Source organism: Rhinolophus ferrumequinum, chromosome 4 (genome assembly GCF_004115265.2).
Source record: "Rhinolophus ferrumequinum isolate MPI-CBG mRhiFer1 chromosome 4, mRhiFer1_v1.p, whole genome shotgun sequence".
NCBI lineage: Eukaryota > Metazoa > Chordata > Mammalia > Chiroptera > Rhinolophidae > Rhinolophus > Rhinolophus ferrumequinum.
Window position 1 is genome coordinate 41,160,803 of NC_046287.1, and position 10,932 is coordinate 41,171,734.

A 10,932-nucleotide genomic window follows, 5' to 3' on the forward strand; every position below is an offset into this window, starting at 1 on the left:
TTGCATGTGCTTCAGCACATGTTCAGTTAATTCCTCCAATTTGAAGAAAAGGTCAGAGAGGGCTTCCATGGCCAGAGTTAGACCTGTTGTCTTCTGGAATCAAAAGTAATTTGCCTTTACTTCACCAACTCTTTCTTGTGTTTGAGGATGAAGAGCTTCATGGAGAAGAGATTAGACTTTGAACCCAAAACCCAAATTACAGGAGAGAACAGTGTCCAATGTTTGCAACCAATGCACAGGAAGAAACTGCTCCATCCTCACTTTACACAGCATCTGACAATCGTCTGACTTTCACAAGCCGAACCCTTCCTTCAGGTTGTTCTCTTGTTAAGTAACTGCCTGAAATTACTTCTCACCCATCTACCCCCAAACCCAAACCTATAATAACATACATTAATCTAAGGGAAAAACTCACCCAACAATGTATCTCTAACAGAATAATAATGGAGCCACACAAAGAAATCATAAATGCTGCAGTTGGTGAACTGTGGCTGGGTCCCGTTGGGCCCAAGCAGGCCCAGCCAGTGTTGCGTAGTGATCACGTAGTCGGGGTGTGTAGTGTTCTTTGCGAGGTCTAAGGCACCCAAGAACTGCTCCCTCTCCTGGGGAGTCAAAGAATGGATGTTCTTTCGAACAACTGGTGGTTTCTTCTGATCACAGTTGGGGCCAGTCCAGCCAAACTTGCAGTCTCCACAATTGTAGCCAGTAAAGTTTCCTAGAGTATGTTAAAAAGATGGGGGTGGGGAGGGAGAGAAAAGAAGGAATAAGTTTATGTAGTTTGGAAGCAATTTCTGAATTTGAACTTTGGGGTAGAATGAAAGAGAAGGTGAAGATCCTTACAAGAGGGCAAAAGAAGCCAATTGCCTTCCCTTAATCTCCTCTTGAAAAATTTACATCTCAAAGTGAACTGAACATTAGAAAGCTCCCTAGAAATGTTTCCTTCAAAGAAACAGGATGTGAAATGCATGAGATGCTGTTATGGTCTGAAATGTCTCCCCCAAAATTCATATGTTGAAATTCTAACCCTCAATATCTCAGGATGTGACTATATTTAGAGATAGGGTCTGTAAAAGAGATAATTAAGTTAAAATGAAGTCATTACAGTGGCCTCTAATCCAGTAGGACTGGCGTCCTTACAAGAACAGGAAATTTGGACAAAGACATGACAACACAGGGCGAAGACCGCCAAACCTGCCAACACCTTGATCTTGGACTTCAGGCCTCCAGAACAGCGAGAGAATGAATTTTGTTGGTCCCCCAGTCAGTGGTACAGAGTTATGGTAGCCTAGCCAACTGATCCCGCGTTGTCTTCCACACTCTCCTTCCTCTCACAGCTCGTGCAGGATGTCCCTTCCTACGTCCTCTCCACATCCCAACCTGGGACTAAGGAGCAGACTCCGTGTCCACACTGCTGAGCCTGCTGTCCTATGGCACACACTAAAAGCCTGATTTAGAGAAGGAGAAGAATATACACCAAGCTAAAGGCGGAACCAAAATAAATCAGCTGATTTCCAGATATGCAGGTGAAATCTAACATTTAAAAAGCTGGTTTATTTCACAAAGGAGACAGAGTTAAGGCAAAATCAATGGAGGCCGGCAGGTCATAAAGGTGAGTTAGCTACCGTGGTGTCTGGAAGCGCAAATCACTGCCGGCTTCCTGTGGCCGACAAAGATGTCTCTGCTCTATCAACCCAAAGAAGGAATTGTGGCCATACCAGGCTCTCAGCACCTCTCTGACTAACGCTGAAGTTTAGTATTTCAGCTTGCCTTGACTTTTCCCATCCTAGCCACGAGTATTGCATTTGATATAGTAAGCACCTCATTCCTTAGATGGTGATAAGTGGGAGAATATGTATTTAAATATTATCGGACTGAAATGTGGAAACAAAAGGGGATAATAACGCATTATCTCCCAGGGGATGAGCAGGGTTACGTAAAGCATTTAACACAGGTGACCAGTTCCAGGGCTCCCCTCCTCCTCCATCTCCATCTCATGCTCCCAGACCTTTTTCCTGGCTCTTCTTTCTGTCATTGCCTGGGTTACCCACTTCTCCTTTAAACTTCACCATGGGTCGTCTACAACATCCTTGATTCTACACGCCAGAGGCAGGTGCTCCCGTGCTGTGCTCCATGGTACCGCCTATGACACTTCCACTGAGTTTATCACACTGACTGTGAACTTCTGCTTGTCTCAGCTACAGGCAACTGCAAGACAGTTATCCTGCTGCAAGGCCTGTGCTTGGCCTTGGAAAAAATGAGTGTTTGTCGAATGAATTCAAGAAATATAAAGCCAAATCACCATGCTACACACTTTAAATACCTTATACTTGTCAATTATGCCTCAATAAAGCTGAAATTTAAAAAATGATAATAATAATTATTTAAAAAAGAAAGAAGTATGTCAAGTATAATTTTAAAAAGAAAGGAGTATAAAGCATGTAGTACATAATTCAGTAAATGTACATTTTCTTCTTCCTTTATCTCCCTATTCTTGGTGGATTAGAAGGAAAAGCTGGCCCTGTAAATAGTTTTGATAAACTGTAAGTACCAAATAGAGGTAAATAAAAAGTACTAAGGCCATAGTAGAGAAAAACTTATTTGGATTTTAAAGAAAAAGAAAATTTTCCAGTAACATGTTAACAAAACTATAGCATTTGTACTATGGAAATAAAATGTACAAGCATCCTTTTCTATTAACCCAATGAATTTTTTGATGGTTAAAATTGTCCTTTAAAATATCATAAATAGGAAGAATTTTTTCAAAAGTAATTGGTTATTTGGGTTCTATGCTCTTTGTCACACGCAAAATATTCTATCTATCCTTACGTAGCTCATCTATGTTTCAATACCATATGAGAACATAAGTAAAAAATACTTAAAAGGAAAATTTCTACTAGTCCCAAGACAGAAAATCATGTTTTAGAATAGTTTGAGTTAAATATTAAAATTTATATTGATTATTGGAGTGAAACTATTAAATACAAATTATTTAACAAAGTTTGTTGAGTACTACCACAGTATCAGACGCTATGTAAGGTGCTTAAGTCTTCATGGAGCTTGGAGTTATTTATTTTCCCTCAGGGTATCAACTGAAATCGTATCATAACTACTTTTAAAACAATTTGATTAGAATGTATCACCTACTCTGGCAGCTTTTATAAGAATACTTTTTTGAGGAGTGATTGAATAAAACACACCTGAAGGATAGTAAACACCCAAACTTCCAGCTGTTTACCGACAGCCAGATGACTGGAGATGAAGGCATAGTTACAGCTCTACAATAAGAAAGTAATTCCTTCCTTCAAATGCTAAGAAACAGCATCCCCTAAGTTTTGTAATAATAAACTCAATACATTTACACATTTAGAAGCATAAAAATTGTCTTTGAATTTTGGGGTCTCGTTGTTGAAACTGTGTAATTCATCATGAGTTTTAAGATTCCTGCTCTTTCTTTACCACAGTTCTTGGTTGCTAGAAACGAAATTACCAATATCTCATTATCTCCCTCATTTGTTTATTCAGCAAATAAGTTATTAACACCTACTACCAAAAAGGTAGTCAAAGCCAAGTATGCCTCCCCCTTTGCTCCCACAACCTTACGCACGTTCACAGACTGCCACACTTGATAACTGTGGATTTCACCTCTCAGAGACTGCCATGTTTTGATAAGCACATTAATATATTAGAGCACTTAGAACAGTGTCTGGTACATAGTAAGTTTTATGTTGTTATTATTACTAGTATTACTAAATACCTCTTATCAAGTAGTATATGTACTTGTTTTTATATGTCTTACTCATCCACTACACTTTAGACACATTAAAAATCATGGCAGGTTTTTTTTTTTCCCTTTGTATCTCAAGGGCCTAATATAATTGGTGCTAAATAAACATTGGTTGGGTGTGTGATGAAGGACTCTATGAATAATTGAATAAAGGCATTAGGCACTAGAGGAAACAAACATAAATAAGGCACAGTGCCTTCATCTAGGGCAGACGAAATACCAACGCAAGTCTAACTGTGGAGAAAGTGAAAACAGAGGAATCAGCCAAACATCATCAACAACAAAAGGCAAAATGATTATTCTGACTCAAAAAGACCAGAGATACTTCACAATCATGTAGAATGTCTCTTTTCACAAAGCCAGAGTTGCCCCTGAAAATCAATGTAGAAGTAATAAGAAAGCCTTTGTCTGGATTTGAACTCACCTGTGACCCAGAAATATATTCAATAAAAAAAAAAATTGCTTTTCCAGCATGTGTCAGAAAATACGCAAAAGCTCTGTAGTCAGATCTTTTTCATTTTGAGCTTCTAAACCTGGTTTAAAGAATTTGTTAGAATGCTGAAGACAACTGAAAAGTGCAACAAAGTGAAAGCCTAGCACCCAAAATGTTTATTGTTTTAATTTAGATTTCCTAGCAGTACCTTATACTGATGTACATGAGTTAACTTTTTTCTCTTAATCCACCAATAGCAGCAGCAAAAAATTAAGAAGAAGGCCTTTTAAAAAGAATCGCATTATCTCACTGGAAAATGGAGAGAGAGAAAAATAAAGGATCCTTAGATACCAATCTATCTACCATTGAGTACGTCTTTGAGAAAAATTAAATTTACAAAGACAAAATCCAATACCTACTTAGGGCTGAGACAAAAAATGGGAAGAGAGTGAGAACAATCAAACAATGCACGTTCCTACACGAACTGCATCAGCTCAACCTCAGAAGGCTATTAGACTAAATAAGCTTAAAGACCACTGATTAGTGAATTTACAAGGAGCTCTAAGTAGTCTATTCCTTTTAATTAGAGATTCTATTATTTTAATAACAATACTTTATACTCACATAGGGCCTTCATCTACAGAGCTCAAAAGGATTTTACAAGTGTGGTTTCATCATCATCCCTATTTCAGAGATTGGAAAATGGAGGCATTTAGTCACTTGTACAAACAAGATGTTCTCAGACAACTGTTCAAAAACTATTTGGTGCACATGTTTTTCAAAAGTCCAAAGGTACAGCTGGAACTGGTTATTCTCAGAAATGCCAACTGACAGGTAAGACTTGTGAAATGAATGGCTATGTCTCCTGAAATTCAGCTCTTCCTGAAAATTAAGTTCAGTAATTTTAGTTTCAGTTTATCCCCACAGAGAATAGAAAGTTCTCTGTAGAGGATTGAGCACGTAATTTAGGAATTTTTTTCCCCCTCAAAGTTTGCATTTATTTCAGTTTAATAGACTACAATCTTGTACCGACTTCAAGATCGTGGAGACTATGGCATGTTGATTTTTTAAATTTTATTTTATAGTGGTAAGAACACTTAACATGAATCTACCCTCTTTACACATTTTTAAGGGTACAGTACATTATTGCAGATACAGAACTCTAGAAACTAATCTTGCTGAACTGAAACTTTATGCTTGCTATTAGTAACTCTCCACTTCCCTCTTGCCCTGGTTCCTGGTACCACCATTCCCCTGATTCTGTGAATTTGACTAATTTAGATGCCTCCTATAAGTGGGCAAAAAAATGACGAGGCTACCAGAAAGAGGGCTTTTGAGGCACTCAAGATCAGGTTTAAAATCTGAAGACTGACTCTTAAACCATGAAAAAGCTACCTAGGAAAGCAAGCAAATCACTTATTAGAGAGAATAAACTGAAAGATACATGTCTTGCTTTGGGACATATGACACATCACAGTGATTATTATGTACACTAAAGAACTTCCCAGCTCAGTCACTAAGGACTTAGTCTGATGCCTGAGACTCAAAGCAAAAGAACCATCTAGCCACCACAAGTGGAGCTATCCACGTTGGGATGGAAAGAACTATGGTCTTGAATTAGTCTAGAGAGATCAAATCATGGAGAAAGGTGAGCTATTGTCTGGTAGTGTGTCTCAGGGGAACTCGTGGCCTTGACAATGGCCGGAGACAGAGACCATACATCCTGAGGAAGCCCTGCTTCCTTTCACTGGCCTATGCACATGTGATGTCCTTACAGCCTGGACTTACAGGACAGGCCTTGTTTCTGATCCATTGCCTCTTAGGTATGTTTATCCTCCTCAGAGTAGGGGGTCCTTTTTCATGTTTTGAAAGAGGTCACTGTGACCCTAAATTATTGTCACTTCTAGAGAACTATCTATAAGCATTCCCCGAGGAAAGGGAGATTACAATTGTACCTTCTGTTCTTCCATTCTCTATTCTTTCCATCCCCACTTAAAAAAAACAAAAAACAAAAAAAAAAGCTTGGTACCCAGATCAAAAAGATAAAGTATGTAGATGGTGATAAGAAGAGTTAACAGTTGTATCTGGTTTCCTAATACAGTCTGTCACGGGATTCTACAAAACAGAGATTTTTCAACCTTTGTCAGTTGTGGCACTCGACTATCGATTGACCTGGAAATAAGTGGTCTAGAAGAATTTTTGAGTCACGGACAAAGAAGTTAGTGTGTTATATGATTTCCAATCACACAAGTAATAAAAAACCTGCTGGTTCTCATTAAACTGAAAAGCCATGAGAATCTACACAATAACATCTATAGAAGCAAATGCTCAACTGGCTTAGGAAAAAATGGATAGTATACATTCAATATGCTATTAAAAACTCCTTGTCACAATTAATACCCAAGGCAAAACTAACAGTTCCTTTGAATCACTGAATTAACAATATGACAACAAAATGACTATAAAGCCGATCATTTTTTTAAGTTTAAAAAAAGTCTAACATTATTCCTACATTAACCTCACAGACTTTGGTATATTCCCTTAGTTTTACTTTGTATACCCTACATAGCTCAATTATCTGTATTTTCCTATGTGGCAGCATTCTCTAAAAACATTAAAAAAAAAAACATAATTTAAGAAGGAAAAACTCCTATGCAGCCGGACACTGTAAAGCAGTGTCCAAGGGCTTGGCTAAAGTTGCCACTTATGTTTTGTGTGTTTCAAATGCCCTGCCAGCCTTTGAGAATTTATCACCGCTGTGTACGGCTGCTCAGCACTGGAGGGGAGCCCTGCTCTAGAGGATTTGAGAGGGCTCAGAAGGGCCAGAGGATAAGAAGTGCACAGAGATTTCAAAGAAATGGATCATAAGAGAGACCAAGGCTTAAAAGAGGGACACTGAGCAAATTTTGAAATGCCCACATCAAACCCAGAAAAGAGTGAGAAAAAGCCATTGTTATCTAATAACAACCAACCCTTCCCCAGCTCACTGAGAAAGCTTTGTCCTGCCACATCTTTCCAACTCTGGCAAAGTTACAACCCAGGTATAACCTTAACAAGGAAGACGTATCCTGCTTGAGACCTGTTCAAATCACTAGAAATGCTGACACTAGGAATACAGCATGTCTTCCTTGGATGCCTGTCTTCTAAATGCCTCACCCAACACCCTCTTCAACAAGTGCAAACCCATTTCAGGAGAAGGCACTGAATCCATCTTGAAAGGACTTGCTCTGGGTTTCAAAGCTAACTCTGGAGCTCTTTAGTTTCCCCTTCCAACAAACAAGCCAATGGTATGTTGGCATGAGTTCATATAGCCAGGCTTGGCCCATGTAATATTTATTTAGTTTCCATAACTAGATGTACTAGAAGGTGTGAAGAATATAACCAAAAACATTGGCCTTCCTCAATTCGCTGCCTATGAAAAACAAATTTGGTTTGCCTTTCAAAATTCAGGCTAACAGTCTCATGAGTCTCATCTCTTCCTTAGAAGGAGCTCCTTTCCCAGTTGGGCCCTCCCCACTAGGCTTGGAGCAGGCCAGGTCTCTCGGCAGGGGCCTCCCTCACCTGTGCATTTGCAGGTCCGGGTGAAGAACTTCCGTGGCCACCGTTCCCGATCATCCTGGTTTCGCAGGATGTAAGGACCACCCCAGGGCCTGGTGTCGACTTGCACCTCCATGCACTGGCCCCGGCCCACCAGAGAGCCACAGACATTGGCCGGCTCCACACCCAGTGGCGGGCAGCACTCCTTGGACAGCAAGCTGTCCACTGTCATGCAGACCCGGGGGAACTGCGCCCAGACTCCAGGCAGGATTCCACAGCCCAGGCAACAGAGCAGAAGCCCCCACGGAAGGGGACCCATGGCTTTGTAATCGGAGAATACCCTCTCGCTGCGTGCTCCTTACTGCTCTCCGGTTTTCTTCTTGTCTTCCACTCTTGAGCTCTTGAACATTCACTCAGTTTTTGATTTTTGTTTTTGGGGGTATTTTGGGGTATTTTTTTGTTTTACATTCTATTCCTCTCCTCATTAAAAAATACCCACAAAATCATAGAACCCACGCATGTGCACGCGTATACATGCACATGCACAGACTATTTTATGTGATCCAAACAACTAAGACAAATTTAATTCCATTAGAAGCACCTCTAACAACCAGATTTAATGAGGGTGGCACTTCTCACCATCTTTCCCCCGTTAAATCAGGCTTTGTCTAATTGAGTTAATTTGCAGATCACTCCAGTCATACTACTTATTATGCTGGTATTTCTAAACCCCTCCTTTCCTACTTAGCCCATGACTTTAATTGCCTTGAACTCAGTTCAAAAGCCAAACACCGGGCTGCCTTTATTCTGTCTGGCTTGCCAAGCCACGGGGCTTTATGGGGTTTGTGTAAAGGCTGGGAGAAGCCATCATTAGAGGAATTAGTGTTAGAGAAATCCTCATGGTTAGCACATGACCCAAAGTGCACAATGAAGTAGATAAAGTTTCTGGCTTTGCTTCAAGCGGGTAAAACCATCTTCATTATCTGGGCTCATGTGCTCCAGTCAAGCTTGTGACCTCAGATTTCCCAGGGAGTCAATAGAAGCAGTGAGCCCGTTGTCAAAGGCCCTTTGCAGACAACCGTTCATTGCTGACTACAATTCACTCCTGACTGCTCCCTGACGTGCTAGAAAGACCACTACAGGAGGTCACACAACTGCAGAAATAAAGAAACATTTATTTAGAGCTGACATACAAGGCATTGCTTTGTTCCACAATTAGGGACCCTCTTCCCTCCACATAATAACGTACTATTCTCCTATTCAGCACAGCCAGGCAGCAGATTTTTTTTAATTACATGAAGCACCACGCCACCAGAAATTCAAAATTGTAATTATCTGATTGTAAGGAAGGCAGCGGGACAATTTGAAGCAAGGGCGTGCAAGTGACATCTTTTGATTTATGTTCAAGTTACGCACTGTCAATCTAGAAGGCAATGCCTCCCCTGGGGACAGCAAGGGGGGTGCCTAAACTTGTCAGAACATCCACTTACGTCTTCATGGTGGAAACAGGCCTGTCTGTGTGCCAAAGGGTCTGTACAGACCGCTGATGTGAAACCGGTTCAAATAGTTCCTAAGAATACTTTACAGTAGGGCCTAGAGATACAGACTGTCATGTTCCAAAGAAAATTCCTAAAGTTAAAACAAAATTGACATAGCTGTTCCCATCCCATGTACTTCTGTGTCACCCCATGATATTAAGTTGTTGTGATTAATTAAATGGCAGTTCTCAACTCTGATTGTACACCAATGCCAGCCAGTACCCTAAACCCATGGAAGCAGAATCTCTGGGCATGTGGCCTAGACTTCAGCAGTTTTTATAAGTTCTCTAGACCATTCTAATAGGCACTCAGAGTGGAGAATCACTGGGTCAGAATAAAGCACAGCTGCAAAGGAAATGGTGGAATAAAGTCAGCTAAAAGATTCCATATGTGTTAGTGTCCCCAGGCTGCCCTAATATATTACCACAAATTAGGTGGCTTAGAATAACAGAAATTTAGTCTCTCACAGTTCTGAGGCCCAAATCCAAAATCGATGTGTCTATAGGGTTGCGCTCCCTCTGAATGCCCTGGAGCAGTACCCTTCTTACCCCTTCTAGCTTCTGGGGACCGCCGCCATGCCTCAGCTTCCTTGGTTTGAGGTGGCATCACTCCAATCTCTGCCACACTCATTGCCTCCTCCTCTTTGCTCTGTGTCTCTCCTCTCTCCGTATCTTATAAGGACACTTGTCATTGAATTTAGGGCCCAGCTGGATATTCCAGGATGATCTCATCTTGAGATTCTTAACCTATTTACATTTGCAAAGACCCTTTTACCAAATAAGATCCCATTCATAGATTCCGGGCATGAACATAATCCTTGGAAGCCACTATTCAACCCGCTGTGCCATGGATATGAGCCTTGAATCATACTAGAATTGTAGTATCTCAGTGTTGGAAGGGTGTTTCAGAGCTCGTTCACGCATTCCATTTTTATTTTTTGACCCACTTTATACCAACTGTGTGACACTTTGGGATTTCATTCTGTTTAATGATGCCCTGATTCCATAAATATTCAAAGCTCTTGGATACTGACACTGATGGAGGCATCAACTCTCATGTCTGAAGGCCCCAAGTCTAGGTCCTGGGGTCTCTTTTCTTTCATAACACTTGCTACATAACTCATCTAGTCTGTGGCTTTAAATGTAGGCTATCATGACTCCCAACATTCACTGCTAGCCCTGACTTCAGCTGTGAGCCCCAAAATTATATATCTACCTTCCATGACCTCCCCTTAGAGGTCCAGACATTTCTCACTTAACATGTTCAAAGTAAAATATTTCTGTCTCCTAACAGCCTCATTTTAACTTAGTCACCACTTTAAAGACCCTATCTCCACAAACAGTCAGATCCTGGGGTACTGGGGTTTATGATTTCAACATATGAATTTGGGGGTTTAAACAAAGCTGCAAACGAATCAGCTTTGCAGAAATATAGTTTGACACATCATAAACACTTTAAAAATATTAGTTGAATAAATAAGCCCTCATCCTTGGTGTCCTCCCCAAATTCACAATCACTCCCCAACCCCACCCCATAAAGGCAGGATACTCTTTACTTATCCCATGGAAACATCAAGTTTGAGGTTCCATACCTTGCAATAGAGCAGAGGAAACAACATGCATCAAGGGAAAATAATACTA

At 40.5% G+C, this 10,932-nt stretch overlaps 1 protein-coding gene across 1 annotated transcript in view; it reads right to left on the reverse strand.

The window, feature by feature from the left end:
- The window catches only part of DCT (dopachrome tautomerase), a 31,500-nt gene extending 22,957 nt beyond the window's left edge, over positions 1–8,543 (reverse strand). The window contains exons 1-2 of the mRNA XM_033105204.1: positions 7,779–8,543; positions 416–715 (exon numbers count right to left, since the gene is read on the reverse strand). Of these exons, the coding sequence (XP_032961095.1) occupies positions 416–715; positions 7,779–8,073 (595 nt within the window). The 5' untranslated portion in view covers positions 8,074–8,543. The remainder of the gene's footprint in view (positions 1–415; positions 716–7,778) is intronic.
- Between the last annotated feature and the right edge of the window lie 2,389 nt (positions 8,544–10,932).